This window comes from Protopterus annectens, chromosome 13.part0, assembly GCF_019279795.1.
Source record: "Protopterus annectens isolate FY-2018-M chromosome 13.part0, PAN1.0, whole genome shotgun sequence".
Lineage (NCBI taxonomy): Eukaryota > Metazoa > Chordata > Ceratodontiformes > Protopteridae > Protopterus > Protopterus annectens.
Genome location: NC_056747.1, coordinates 1,034,134,795 through 1,034,151,252, shown reverse-complemented (window position 1 = coordinate 1,034,151,252; position 16,458 = coordinate 1,034,134,795). Strand labels below are relative to the sequence as shown.

General features: G+C 37.0%; 1 protein-coding gene across 1 annotated transcript in view; it reads left to right on the top strand.

The window, feature by feature from the left end:
- The window catches only part of MED24 (mediator complex subunit 24), a 1,193,465-nt gene that overhangs the window by 168,132 nt on the left and 1,008,875 nt on the right, over window positions 1–16,458 (top strand). The window contains exon 8 of the mRNA XM_044055033.1: window positions 5,022–5,172. Within this exon, the coding sequence (XP_043910968.1) occupies window positions 5,022–5,172 (151 nt within the window). The remainder of the gene's footprint in view (window positions 1–5,021; window positions 5,173–16,458) is intronic.

Here is a 16,458-nt window from a genome sequence, read left to right as displayed (position 1 = left end):
CAGTTCAAAAACATATGTGAGAAAACCAGATATAGTAGTCCAGGAAAAGAAGACAAAAGGAGCATTGATCATTGAAATTGCTACACCCAGTGATTGTATCATGTACGGAGAGACAAAAAGCCATAAAATACTTTGATTTATTTATTTATTTATTTTACATTTGTTGACCGGGAAAGTCCGACTGGAGCGAGGTCCATTTACAGCGGAGTCCCGGGGAGAAAAGCTCCACTATTATACTATATGTTCAGTGGTAATATATGCAATACTAGATATTATTTACAATACAAGATATTACATGCAAGAAAAACATGACTAAAGTGATTTGTTCAAAACTAACGAAAGGACTTCATTGTAACAATACAATCATCAGATACATCACATATGCCAGTATAAACAGACAATATTTTTTGCTGAGCAGGTTTGAGCGTGACCACATGAAGGCCCTGTATGGCAGTTTTGAGGAGAAGTTAGTACTGTAATATAGAGATAGTAAGCAGAATATAGAGTAAGGTAGGAAGTATTTGAGGAGAGCAGGGAAGCATTTATGTGATGCAAGGACAGAGCCAGGAATGCAAGAGGTGTGATTTGAGTGATTTTTTGAAGAGTGTGATAGAAGGTGCTGAGGAAATATTCTGGGGGAGGTTATTCCACATTTTTGCTATGGTATGAGCAAAAAGAGCTTTACCTGCAGTGTTGTTGGCTTGAGATATATGCAGAAGGGTTTTGTTGGATGAGCGGAGTGGACGGTTTGCTGAGTATTGGTTAAGTAGTTGGTTCAGGGCAGGAGTCTTGTGGGGATTCTTTAGGATGTTATAGGTGAGGACTAGTTGGTGGTAACTAATTAAATGAAGAAGTTCTAACCAATGTAGCTCTTTTAGAGCAAGGCAATGATGGCTACGAAAAGCAGAGTTATTGGCGAATTTAGCAATCTTATTGTAACATGACTCTAGTTTGTTCATGTCTGTTTTCCTAATGTGGGTTAGGATTGGAGATGCATACATTAGGGTAGATAGAAGGTGGGTTTAGGCTAGGGTGACTCGTGCTTGGTCTGTTAGGAAGTGTTTGTGTTTTTTAATTTTTTTATGTACTTTCTTAATGGTTTGAGAGATATGGACATCGAAGTGAAGATCTTTATCAATGCCAAGGAGTTTTGTATGGAGGGAGGGGGAAATTGTGGTGCCATTTTTGGAAGTGATAGTGAAAGAAAGGGGTGTGGGTTTGTATTTGCTTGGGGTGAATAGTAGTAGTTTTGTCTTGTTGGGGTTAAGAATCAGTTTGATATCAGTAATCCATTTTTCAATGGAGTTGAAGGATTCCTGGGTAAGGTTTTGAAGAGTGGTAAGGGATGGGGCTGAGCAGATTAAGGTGGAGTCATCAGCATACTGTATGAGTGATGCATGCAGTGTGGAGGTGTGTAGTCTGTTGGTGAAAATAGTGAATAGTAATGGGCATAGTATTGAGCCTTGTGGAACACCTATGGTGGATGATAGTAAAGGTGATAGTGCTCCTTGCCATTTGACTGATTGTTTCCTATCAGAGAGATAGTTTTGAACCAAGCAGTTGTAGAGGGGGCAAAGGATATTGATGATAGCGTGTCTAGTAGTAGGTTATGTGAGACCATGTCAAATGCCTTAGAGAGATCTAAGAATATGGCAGATACAAAATTGTTGTTATTTCTGAGTTGGTTAACCTGGTTAGTGAAAGACAGAAGAGCAGTGGTTGTACTGTGGTTTGGGCGGAAGCCGTGCTGGGTTGAGGAGAGGAGATTATGTGAGGTTAAGAAATGCATCACTTGGGTATGAATACATTTTTCAAGGAGTTTGGACAGGGGGGATAGGATAGCAATGGGGCGGTAGTTTGATAGCTCGTAAGAGTTACCACCTTTGTGTAGGGGGATAATATGTGATACCTTCCATAGTTGAGGGATGTAAGCTTCTTTTATGGAGCGGTTAATCAAAATTGAGACTGGGTAGGCTCGAGATTCAGCTGCTAGTTTTAGGAAATTAGTGGGTAGGCCATCAGCTGCAAGAGTGGTAGGTTTTAGTTTTGAGAGTAGCTTTTTGACTATGGAGGTTGGTATGGGAGAGAGAGTAAAAGATGGTATATTACTATGGTCCTTAGTGGGGGTGGATATAGGGTTATTGCTAGATAGCTGAGTAGATAGTGATAGAATAGAGTCTATGAAATGATGGTTGAATTGAGAGGCTAAGCTGTCATTAGTGGTATTTGTGTTGGGAGCTGGGGTAGTAGTTTTACCAGGTTTTAGAAGGGAGTTAATAGCATGCCAGAACTTTTGGGGGTTTTTAGAATGTTTGTTTTGGAGATTTAGGAAGTAGCTTTGTTTGTCTTTTGGCTTGATTACGAAGTTGTTGATAATTCTGTCTATTTAAGCTAGTATTGTTCTTTTTCCAGATCTTCCAGGCATTATCTCTGGCTTGTAGTAAGCCTTTTGTGGTCCTAGTCAGCCAAGGGACGTAGTTTACTTTGGTTCTAAGTTTTCTAATGGAAGCTACTGTATTCAAAACATTCATAAAAGTACTATTGAAAAGTTTAACTGCCTGGTCTAGTTCCAGAGTATGTAATGGCTGCCAATTACATTGTCGTAATATACTATTGAGAATTTGTGGATTTACCTTGTGCTCATTTCTAGTTTCCTTATACAGTATGGGTTTGGCTATGTTTAACCATTTACGAAGAAGGAAAGTGGGGCAGTGATCGCTGAGTGAGTCAGGTAGACAGCCCATGTGATAATTTTGACTAGGGAAGTTTACTAAAGTCCAATCAAGAGTTGACTGTTTCTTGGATTTTTTATCCACTCTGGTGGGTTGTTGAATTAGTTGAGAGAACCCGAATAAGTTAATATGGTTTGTGGGATTGCTAGAATTACAGGATTGCCAATCTAGATTTAGGTCTCCTAACAGGATGGTTTCTTGTGGCAGGTTGGTTGTAGCCCATTGTAAGATTTCCTCTATTGTTGCTGAGTTATTTCCTGGAGGGATATAACTACAATGGATGTTAATTCTCTTTTTGTTGTTTAGAGATAGAACTGAGCCTAATGTTTCAGCATTTTGGAATTTTGGAAGTGGGGTTTTCAGAGGCTGGAGGTTGAATGTGTTTTTAAATAGAATAGCAACTCCGCCTCCCTTTTTAGCATTTCTGTCTAGTCTTAGGATGTTATAGCCTGGTGGAAGAATTTCTTCATTTTGGGTGGAGGGTTTTAGCCAGGTTTCAGTAATAGTTAATAAATCTGAGGAGTATTGGGCTATGAATGTGTGTAGGTCATGCAGTTTGTTGGATATACTTCTTGAGTTTAGGTTTATAATAAGTAGGTCTGATGTTTGTTTGTGTGAGAGAATGTTGTTGTATGGACCTGGGTTGGGGTGTATGTCTCCTGAGATTAGTAAACATTTTTTGTAGATTAGTTTGAGTTTTATAGCATGTGCTAGATCTATATTTGTTTTAGGTAGTGCTTGTTTTTTGAGAGTCTGAGTGGTAGGGGTTTTGTATATGTAGAATAATGAGCTGTCACTAAATAGCGTAGAGCAGATTGTGAGATATATGTGTTTGTGTGTGTGAAAGAATGTGTTGTGTGGAATGAATTGTTTAATGGTATGTTAGTGGGTGTGGATGTGGTGAATGTTAGTGTGGTGAGAGTTAGAATTAGTGCTAGTGGTATGAATTTCATGGTTAGTATAGCTACTAGAGATATTTAGATAGGAAGTAAGATGGGTGTGTTAGTGGCTGGGTGCTAGATCTTTAGTTTGGCTACTGGGTGGGGTGTTTGGCTTGGGTGTGTCTGGGTGTAATTGAAGGGAGGTGCTGATTGGTGTGGAGATTGGATTGGTTGTCAGGGTTAGCTATAAATGTAGATGCACTGGGGGTGGGTGGGATTTTGGGGTAGGGTAGGGGAGCGGAGTGAGCCCGGAGGGCGAACGGAGCGGGGAGAGCCAAGAGGTGAGGTGGCTCAGGAGCAACAATCAGTGAACAGGATTACAATTGCAGGTAAAGCCAGGGAGTGGGATTGTATCTTTTGTGGTTTCTGTACTAGTAGTGTGTTCAGAAACTATTGTAATTCCTTCAAAATAAAAGGAAAAAAAAAAACTAGGGAGTAAGAGAAGTTAAGTAGAAAAACTCTGTTAGGGGCAGAGATAAATCCTATTTGGTAAGCCTTCAGGTCTAATAAAAGTGGGTTTAGCAGGACCTTTTTATGGTAAAATGCTGCCACCTGGTGGCAAAAAGGGAGTGATTCCCAGCACTAGCATTCTGCACAACACTTGTAGTGCTTTATGGGGTTTTTGCAGGCAGAAATAAGGGCAATGTGGAAGGAGGATACCCAGACAATTCCAGTAGTATTTGCAACAACAGATCTTATAAAAAAAAAAAAATTGCATTCATATTTAGATATGTTATTGATACATGTAAGTTCGTATGAATTGCAGAAGGTGTCAGTTCTGGGCACATTGTGGATGCTGCGAAGAGCACTTTATGCTCACATCAAAGATTGAAACAATACTAATTTCATGAACTTTAATCATAACTTGACTTAGGAGTGGGGTCCATTCTCATCATGGTATTAGAAATTCCAAAATTTTGGAGAAATTTAAAGAGTGAAACTTAAATTCACTGCTTTAAACTTTGAGAATAAAAAATAGGAAATGTATCTTTTGTAGTGTGCCACTATTAGTACTATAAGAAAAGTGGAAAATATTGTATTGTGTTCACTCTGTCTACATGAGCTTGATGTATCATCCCTAGCTGGGATTTCTTAAAATTTCAGAATTCTTGCAAAGCACAGAGTTTTGCTACTTGAAAAACAGGCCTGTAATTTTAACCTTTGTTTCACAATGGAGTATCCTAGGAGAAAATGTGTAAAGCAGGTTTGCGTTTGGGCCTGGTAATGTTTTTCTGAATGAAATGACACTAGAGCAGACACTGAAGGCAATTTATTGTTGATCTGCACTGTGTATTGGTGTTGCTACATTTGTGTAACTGCATTGAAAATGCTTTGTTTTTCTTTTCAGTATACCTTTAATGCTTTCCTTGCATCAGGAGCAGCTGAGTCGAACACAGTTTCCCACAGTGCATGCTGTCATAATGTTGGAGGGGACAATGAACCTTACTGGGGAGGTGCAGCCTTTGGTAGAGCAACTTACAATGATCAAAAGAATGCAGGTATGGTTGCCAAAATTTCAGTGGTAGTGGCTTTTGACACCTGTTAAAATGAATGACTTTTGCAGTGGTTCCAGAGTATCAATTACATTATCAAGTTGTAACGATGCTGGTGTGGAGTAAATCCAATGCAGGTGGCTTCATTCCTCCAAGAAGAAATGCAGGGTATGGGACCATGTTAAGGACCATCATTGGTAGGTCATTTAGCAAAATTCTGGAAGATGCTGTAGGGCTACTTTTCTGCATTGACACCATGCACTGGATGCATAATTCGTCACTGAGCCTGCCAGTTCTTTCTGCTGCTTGCACAGTTTGGATCATGATTCTAGTTGTAGTCTGTAAAGCTCCTAAATGTGTATGCCTTACAAGTCAACCAGGTGTTCATGTTGCCATCATATTACCAGTCAAGACATGCACTGACATTGTGTGTACTTCTTATGGGAGGAGTATGAAATTGAACACTGGCATATGTTGTTGTGATTAGATAATGAGCATGATGTCATGCATAACACAAGTGCACAGAGTTCAACTCTGCCAGTAGGCAATATTGAAAGGAAAAGCCTACCTTATGTCCATAAAGTTGGTAGAGGTTGAGTGTGCCTTACTCAGGAACCGGTGAGTGGGTAATTCTTTCATCTGCAGTATAGACTGAAGCATTTCTACAAGGACCAAAGCTTTGGATGTTGAGTATAGAAATAGCCTTTCTGAGGAGAGGTTTTAGAAATGTCATTGGGGGGAGGCTGAGCTTGTGCTGAGGTAGCAAGGCCTATTGCCTGAGCCATTCTTTGTCTGAGGGAAAGGAAACTTAAAGAAAGTAATGCTTGCATTTTACTAAACGAATCAAAAGACCAAAATATCAAGTATAAACTTTATTTCCAAAATAGATTGAGTGCTTTCATCCTTACAAACCCAGGACTTCTTCAGAATAAGTTAATGAATATTCAAATGTCCCTTAAATAATCAGGCACGGCTCACAATTAATTAATTAAATCCTATTAAAACAGTTGAATTTAAAGTGATGGTATTATAAAAACAAACATTAAAACCAAAGTAATTATTAAAACAAATGGATACAGTTGTTCCAAAATAAATGCATTAAACAAAAAGTATCCACACATGATAAAACTTTGTATTGCTAATGCTGTAACCCCATAGAATTTTAAACCAAAAACAAATGTAGAAAACCTACTCAAATACATAATGATCTAATTTTGAAAAGGGGTTGAACAGAACTCTGTTCATTCAGACCGGGTTTTTGAAAAGCATGTAGTCTAAACTGCCACTTAACTTCATGTGCCTCCAATTGAGTAGGTTTTCTACAGCATTTGTTTTTGGTTTAAAATGTTATGGGGTTATAGCATTAGCAATACACAGTTTTATTGTGTGTGTGTGTGTGTGTGTGTGTGTGTGTGTGTGTGTGTGTGTGTGTGTGTGTGTGTGTGTGTGTGTGTGTGTGTGTGTGTGTGTGTGTGCGTGTGCGTGTGTGCGTGTGTGAATACTTTAGTGTTTAATGTATTTATTCAAGAATGGTTTTATCCATTTGTTTTAACAAGTTATTTGGTTTTAATGTTTTTTTATAACAGTGTCACCTTAAATTCAACTGTTTTAATAGGATTTCATTCATTCATTAATCCATTCATTCATTCATTAATTGTGAGCTGTGCTTGATTATTTAAAGGACATTTGAGTATTCATCAACTCATTCTGAAGAAGGCCTGGGTTTGCTAAGGACAAAAGTGCTCAATCTATTTTGAGAATAAAGTTTATACTTGATATTTCGGTCTTTTGGTTTGTTTGGTTTGTTTAAGTTGCAAGAGTTATTTCCTTTAAGTTTTCTTAGTAATTTTCAGTGATGATGCACCTTTCTTTTTTATTTTAGTACTAAGGGAAAGGAGATTAGAGTATGTACACCCTTAGCTTTTACTTTCGGAGGGTGCACCCAGAGGTGCTGGTGTCGCCCAGCTGCAGTCAGCTTGAGCCCATTTATCCAGCCTGATCTCAAGGAAAATGATGGTTATGTATAGCATGCAGGTGTAACTCCTTTGTGTAGGGTGTTTTTAGGAATGCAAAAGTGATTTACAGCTGATGTGCTATACGTAACAATCACAAGAACAGTCTCCATCAGTTTGTCTTTACTAATTTTCTCAATTAGAGCTTTTACGTATGAACAGATGATTAGAGAACATTAATAATCCAGCTATACCCTGACACGTTTGTCTCCTTTCAGTTTCCCTCACCCAAGTCAAGATCCTGCTTCCCCATACCAACTTTAGATATGCTAATGTTTAAAGGAACAAACACATCTTACCTTGTTCTACTGATGGGGATTAACCTGATATGTGTTGGATTCTTATTATGTTTTTATTTGGTAGTGCTTTGAGCCACTTTTTGTATTTGTTTTTTTTTTTTATTTATTTATAGTGATATTGCAGAGAGATTATCAACAGCTGTGCTAAGGATGCGAGTAAAACAACATGAGAAAGGAGAGAAAGAAACCAAGAATAGCAACCTTTTATATGAGCAACTGCTGCAGTTGTTATGGAAATTACAGAGTTGTAGGTGGCCTCAGTACCATTGCCTATGTACACTGCATTTGGCTGCAGTATACAGCTCACTACTTTAGCTAGTGTAGTATGTGATGTCTGGCTATATCCCACCGGACTGCCACTAATTAATGTGACATTTGACCAGTACTTCACAGGACTGCTAACAATTAAATGAAGTCTCTTACTATCCTGGGTCATTAACTAAGGAGCTTCAATCCTCACTACTGACTCCAATATGGGACTGTCACATAAACAAAAGTAATATTTCACAATTTTCCCTAAGAGCACAGAAAGAACATGCTCTGTTTTCTCTGGGACGAGACTGTCTACCTCTGTCCACCCAACTGTATTTTCTTCTTACACACTTCAGAGCAAAGTATCCCAGTTTAAGACCTCTGATACACTCGCACTCAAAGTAAATTAAAATCTCACACATCCAAACACTTCTGGGAAAGCATGACACAGATTTCCAGCTGTGTCTCTTTCCCAAAACAAATACAGAAACGCTGCCACCAATCAGAGGGTCTTCATGCCCTACAAAAGGGGTGTCCAATTATGAAAATTAAATATCAAAGTAAATGATAGCAATGACCAGAACAGCCAGGCCTTGGGGTGACCTGGGGAGTATCGAACAGGTAGAAGCAGTCTCTAATCTCTAAAGAAAAACACTGGTTTCCAGCCACAATGTAAAATAATGAAAAACATTTAATAATGAGTAAAAATGATTACAAAATTGACAATCAGTAACTCTCAAACATTGGAATTCAGTCACCAGAAATGTAAATCAAACTGCAGGATAAGAGTCCATTATACAAGAAAAACTATCTTAACTAAACTTTCCTGATCTAACTAAAGAGATAATACCATATAATAGCAAGGCCAAGGCAAGCTTACAGTTTTCTTGGTGAGTTCCCCTTTCCTGTTGTCAACTGACTGCTCAGTACTTGACAAACTGCACAGTTTCTCAGTCTCAACTGTCACAACTGACTAATTTCATAATTAACAGTCAGATGAAATTTTTTTTTCTGTCAGTCAGTTGTTTATGCCTTCACAACAAATATAAAATAAAAAACAAAAGATAAAATCCAAAATAAAAACGACCAAAGACCAGGATCTTCCGCAATAAATATTTAATCCAACCTCTAGTGCCTTGGCAGTAACCTTACAAGGAGAATACATACAGAGAAAATGCAGCACATATTTATACAATAATATAAATCAGTTAATCAATAAATCAATCATTCAAACAATTCAATAATTAACCAATTAAAGCATTTCACATACAAAATTCATATAAAAACTTTCCAATTACATTCTGTATTAATGCCCCTAGGGGCTAAAGTGCTATATTTCAATATAAAAAGTTTCTTTATGCAAGAGTTATTTCTTTACATTAATATTATGCTGTGTACTAGGAATGTGTTCCAAACTTGTTCCCAATAAGCCTTGTGGGTTACTATTATGATATTTTTTAAAATGCATTGCAAGTGGACTCTCTGTTTTCTCATTTCTAATGTCCCTGACATGTTCCTACATCCTAGTTTTAAATGCTCTTTTGCTTTCACCTACATAAAACATTTCACATGGGCATTTTAATGCATACGCAATACTTTCTGTATTGCATGAAAACTTAGCATCAGGTTGAAAATGTATTCCATTAATACACTGGAATGTCCTGCTTGTATACTGACATGTTATACATTTACCACATGGATATGTTCCCAAAAAATCAGGATTATGGTTCAAACCTATACTAGATCTTATAAATCTAGCATGGACTAACATGTCCTTTATGTAAATGAAAAGTTTAAATTCTTATCAAATATAGCTACTAAATCCCTGTATTTAAACAAGGAAGTCCAATAGAACTTGATAGTTTGTTTTACTTATTCTGCCAACAAATCATAAGTCATAACTGCATATATTTTCCTTAAATTATCTAATTGTTCTTTTGTTCTATTCTGATATTTATTATTATAGCCACTACTAGACTTACATATAATGCCTTTATTAACCTTATCCAAGGAAAATTGCACTTCATATACACTATAACCCCTTTTAATAAACAATTGTGATGTTTTCTGTAGTTTACTGTTTGCTTCTTTAGTGTTATTACACAACCTCCTTACCCTAGTCAGTTCTCCATAAGGAAGATATTTCAAAAGATGTGTGTGTGTGGGGGGGGGTTGACAACTGGAAGCATCCAAAAAAAATGCAAGCCATCCTCAAATTTCCGATATACTTTAGTGACAATTTTCCCACTCTTACTTCCTTCTAAACTGATGTCCAGAAAATTCACTTTATTTCCCAACTGGAAACCATCAAATTTCAACATGAACCTATTTTTTTGGAGGTCATCCAAAAAGTTTGTAACCTCATCTCTGCCCCCTTTACATATAAAAATTAAATTGTCAATATATCTATAATATTTGACCACATACTTTTCAAAGAACTCTATTTGATAAAGAATTTCAAGCTCAAAAAATCCCATCATAATATTGGCATACATGGGGGAAAATGCTGTCCCTATGGCTGTGCCCTTCAATTGATATCAAATTATTATCAAATTCAAAATAGTTGTACTTCAAGCAAAATTCTACTAATTATATAATATAATATGTAAGGGGACTATCTCCTAAGATGTTATACAGAGCTTCCAAACCATACTGGTGACTAATACTTGTATACAAACTTTTCACATCTGCTGTTAACCAATGCATATCTTTAGTCCATGTCAGGGGTAATACCTGGTCTAAAAAAATCAGCACTATCTTTAATATAAGAACTTTGTTTAATGACATATGGCAAAAGAAAACCATGCAGAAATATACCCATGTTATTAAGAAAATAGTTACATGCCGACACTATAGGGCGACCCGGTGGTTGCAGAATGTCTGTATGTATCTTGGGCAAGCAGTAAAATTTTGCCATCTCACAATTATCAATATTAAATCTTTTATCTACATCATCTTTAGTAAAATATCCCAGACATTTTACCTTCTGTGACAAATCTTTAAATTTGCGCATAGCTATTTCATATTCCTTAGCATTTAAATGATCAAAGCACATCTGCATATATTGTGAAAAATGCATTAATACAACCTTATTCCCTTTGTCTGCCGTTTTTTCAACAAGATCTTCATTTTTACTGAGTTGTTGCAATGCCTTCCATTTTAATTTAGTTAAATTATATTTAATACACTGTTTTTATTATTATTAAAATCTGAATATACATATTCTACTGCAAAATCCACCATAGCTGCAAAATTCTGTATACCTTCATTTGTAAATGGTTGTATAATGCCTCCAGCCCGAGTGCTTCTTTCAACGAATTAGATACTGTCATTGAGATAGAAGAGCAACCAGCTGCAGTTCGCACCAGAGGTAACGGACGACAACTTCCGGTTCGTGAATTAGCGGTTAAACCACTGCTAGAGTATACCACGAATCCGTTTGGTGATTATTCAGCTAATGTTTGTTCCGTATCTAGTGAAGAATTAATGCATCAACAAGATCTATTGACCCGTCTTTTAAAAAGACACAGGTCCTTGCACATCGAAAATTGTTATTTCAAGCGATGTATGGAATTAAAGGTGATGCCAAAGGGATTGCGGTTTTTTAAATGCCCAAACGGGGTACATATTGGAGACCCATTGTTTGAAACATTAGTGTCGTTCTTCAATGAAACAGGTATGACCTTTTTGAAGATATTAACTGATAATAACATTGCGAAAATGAATGCTTTAAAAACCGAGATATCTGAGTTAGAAACTAAACTCAGAAAAGTTTGCAGTGCTTCAAACCAGAATGACTTTTTCAACAAATTAGTTACTGACATTGATAAGCATTCTCTTGAAGTAACTAACCGTAAACAATCTAAACTAGAACGGGATATTGTTAGCTATCGGACTAATTCTGCTTACAATTTTTTTGTGCCAGGAAACAAAGAATTTAATTCTAGAGCTACGGGTACGTTTTTTAACAGCAAACGCCTTTATAGTAACGTAGGAAGCAACAAGCCTTTGTTTAATGAAGTCCATACAAGTGACAATAGGACTCCATTAAACATTAATGGAGAAAGCGCTTTGTTTTATAATTATAACAGCGCTATTGCCAATTCTGTTGAAACAAGCCATGATACAGTTGGCCAGGCAATGCGTGATACTGGGGGTGACAGGGTAAAGAAAGGGACTGACACCAATGTTGGTAAAACTGGTGAGAACATTATAACAGACACTACAAATCCAGGGGATACGGCTTTTTTAGGAAAAAGAGCGCAAAACAACAAGAAGGCCATGCTGACCAGGAGCAGAACCTTTTTAGGTTCCCATTCCTCCGAGGAAGAGAATTAAATCGTGAAACAGTCAAAGACCATGTTAAATCTAACTTTGACATAATAAATCTCACGGATTATACATTTACCGAAGATGAATTATATGTGTTAAGGCTTGGACTTAATTTTGTCCCTACTGTTAAAGCTGATTATGGGAATACTGTTTTAGATATTAAAAAATTTTCTAGGAAAATAAATTTGTCCTACATTTTGAGTGATGTTGATTTTGGAAAAGATAGTTATTTGGTGAAACCCTCTATGTACAATCCACCTTTAGTACACACAGTTAAAATATTTGAGGAGGCATGTATCAACGATCTTGACAACATTTTTTGTCAGAAATCTAAACAAAGGCACAATTTAAGTTTAAATGAACGAAAAGCATTTAACACATTACGTGATAGGAATAGTACTTTACGCTTTATGAAAAGCGACAAGGGTGGTAATATTGTCATTATGACTCAAACACAGTACAACAACAAAATGATGAGTTTATTGAACAACCGTGACGAATATGAATTAGTCACACCATTTTTTATTAAGAAAAAAGAGGCTTTCATTCATTTTTTACTATATGATGCCTTAATGAACAATGAAATCAACACAGAAGTGTATGAATTTTGTGTGATCGAGAAGCCGAGGATTGGAATTTTATTTTGTATTCCCAAAACACATAAAAATCCTTCAGACCCCCCTTTTAGGCCCATAGTGTCCTCTCCCCATTCAATAACTGAGGGGATTTCATTGGTCCTTGATGCCACCTTGGGACCCTTGGTGTCCCGACAGGAATCATTCATTAAGGATTCCTGGCATTTTTTGAACAGAATTAATACCTTTGCAATTAAAGGTGTTTTTGATTTCAACAAACACATTATGTTTACATTCGATGTAGAATCCCTATACACTTGCATACCGCATGAAGAAGGGGTTGATGCTATTCGGTTATTGTTAGCAAAAAGTAAGGAATTTAATTCTGGACAGATTTCTACTATTTGTAGGTTTCTTGAAATTCTGCTTCACAACAACTATTTTTTATTTGGGGATTGTTATTATAGACAAAAAAGAGGAGTGGCCATGGGCTCTTCTGCAGCTCCATCTTACGCTAATTTGGTAATGACTTGGTGGGAGGAGTTTTTTCTAAAACCCTTAACAACCACCTTTGATATTCTACTATATCTTAGGTTTGTGGATGATTTGTTTTTTATTATAAAAGGTGATAACAACACAGTACGTGAATTTGTTAATGAAGTCAACAAGCAGGATGTTTTTTTAAAATTCAAACTTGGGAGTTTTGGCTCGACAGTTGATTTTTTGGATGTCTCACTAAGGTGGGACTTACTAGAAAACAAGTTCAATAGTACAATATATCGTAAAAAGAGTTTTACCAACAGCTATCTTCACTTTAATAGCGCTCATCAAATGCACACCATTAAAAACATCCCTAAAGGTCAGATGATAAGAGCTTGTCGTATGACATCATCTGACAATGATTTAATTCAAGAAATTTTATTTATTAAAAAATTATTTCTAGAGAGGGGGTATCCTGGTATTATGTTAGATGACATCATCACCACTGTTATGAGCAGGAGAAGTACTTTTTATCCGGCTATTTTAAATAATCATGTTGACACACAACATCAAGTAACCAATTTAGATGTCTCTCCAGATTTCAACAATATAGGTCCAGTATGTTCCCTAGGTATGAGCATTGATGGTTCGGCCATAAAAAATTTGATTCATAAGAACTGGAAAATTATACAGGGAAACATTGATATTTCAAAAGTGTTGGGTGAGAAACCCGTTTTTGTTTTTAGAAACAAATTTAACATTAAAAAAGCATTAGAAACAAATAGAACAGCACCAGCAAATAATAGAATTAACACGAAGGGTGTTTTTCCTTGTCATCACTGTAACATCTGTAGGTTTTTATCAGTAGGACCATTGATCACCATTGATAGTGTTGACAGAACTTTTCAAGTACCCCAATATGTTGACTGTAACACCACAGGTGTGGTGTATATTGGGTTATGTAGCACCTGCCCAGCTTATTATGTCGGAATGACGACAAGACCTTTAAAAATACGTATACGTGAACATTTATATGATATTAAAAGGCATGATGAAACGAATGCATTATTTAGACATTCTGTTATGTGTAACAATTTTAAAAAGTTTTTATTCTCTGTTCTTGAGGTTTGTAAAACTGATTTGAGGGGTGGAGATTTCAGGAATTATGTGGAACAGAGGGAAGCTTTATGGCAGATCCGTTTGAAATCTGACAAACCTCCAGGTTTAAACGGAAATGTCAACATTAAATGTTTTTTAAAAAATGGCAAGTTAAGTATCAAGAAAGATAATACTGAACTGTTATTTATTTAATGTGTGTGTGTTCTTTAAAAAGTTTTTAACATTCTTAATTAATTGAAAAATTGGATAATTATACTGTTATTTAAGGTTTGTTTTTTTTGTAACAAAGTATTCTGATGAAGTCTTCTGACGAAAGCGGTAATAAACTGTTTCTACGCTATTGAGTTTCCAGTTGTCTGATCAGCACCTTGGTTCTACAGTTTGTTTCCTGGCTAGTGAATTTTTCTTTAAATGGTTGTATAAATTGACTTTTAACCAAAATCTTAGATGTATCTAGCTTTACAGTAAGCATTAGCAACTTCTAAACTTCCATCACTTTCATCATTTGAAGCACAGGAATAAAAACTTTCTTCTGAATCTTCAGAATAAGACACACTGCTATTTAAATTATTTACCATGCTGTTAACATTCTGTTTATCCTTAAAAAAGCATGCTAGATGCAGTTTATGTATCAAACAGAACATATCTTTCCTAATTATATGTAACCTAGGCATAACAGTTGGAATAAATTTTAAACCATGGTTTAATGCAGAAAATGCAGCTTCACTTAATGTGCAACCCGATAAATTCACAACATACACATCAACATTATTCATTTGGTTATTATTACCCATTACAGTCTCTAAACAAGCCGTTTTAGAATTAATTCCATGTACCTCTTTTGTACCTTTTTTGTACTGCTGACTGTCCATCAAACTGCTGCCTATTCCCCAGTTTTGAGGTCGCATTACGATTTCTGGCCAGTTCTCTCTCTGCAAACTCTGCTCTTTTGTTCTTCCGAAATTTTCTTTGCAAAAAACGAGCATCCTGGGCTGCTGGAAGGCCAGGTTAATCCCCAGATTCACTCTCCCACTTAGTAGAGACATCCGAGCCGACGCTCGAGTCGCCATTATGTCTCTGGACTTCTTCCTGATAAGCAAACTGGACATTCTTCTGTCGTTGCTTCTTATTGGTTAAACGGAAAAAGGCAAAACCACTATGGTAATGTTTCATGTCACGGTTCAGCTTGAATTAATTGGTGTTCAGCAATTCCTTCTCAAAATCTATCAGTTTATTTTGAATGTCCTGTAAACACTGTTCCATACGTTCAACCCCTAATGCACTGGATAGGGATTCACAAGTAGAAGTAATATCATTCTGAAGTTTGACTTGTTTTAGTCTCTCTCTCTCTCTCTCAACCAGTATATTAATCCACTCAGTGGAACATCTGTGGGCAGCGGCTACCCACCTAGATTGAAATTTTTTGTCATTTTCATCTTGCATATCAAAAGGGGTAGTAGGATTTTTGAAGGCTGTTAAGCCACGACGTGTAATGTCTAATTCCAAGTTTGTCTGTAAACTAAGATAGTTCAAGTGAACTGCCAGATGTTCATCGTGTTTCACTGTTGCAGTCATGACTGTAGGGTTCTCCCCTGCCGGCAGGCAGTCCTCGGTCGGCCAGAATCCCAAAGTCTGGGTCCGGCGTCGGCTGTTTAGCCATGCTCCATGACGTCAGAGCGTCAGGAGTACAAAGCTGACAGCCGACGCCATGTTCTCCAGTCTTTCTTGCCGTGCGGTGATAGCAGTTCACAAGTGCCGGTCGGCTGACTCCTGACAATTTTTTCTAATCAAACTTCAGTCCGAAGATTTTCTTCTCCTACTCAAAGCTAAGTACCCTGTTGGGGAAACTTTTTTCTTGCTCCAGTCCGATGTCAGAAAAAGTTAGTAATTGTATTTCATGTGGGAAGCAAATACCTCATAAGGATTTTCATTCTTACTGTATTCCTTGCTTAGGCCCTGACCACGACGTAGCTAGTTGTCGGTTTTGTGCTAGATTCAATCAACGTACTATTAAACGAAGGTACGATTTTGCTTTTCATTACTTCGGTAGGCGTTTTAATTACAAAATGTCGTCGGATACGGTTCCGGCTACCTGAGTTCACAAACGACGCAAGGACAACGACAGGCCTCCAAGGTCCAAATCAGACGATATCACACAAGCGGAGCCAGCTTCAGGTTCGGCCGTCGTCAGTGAGGCGCTTTTGCAGCCCCTGTCATCGGCCA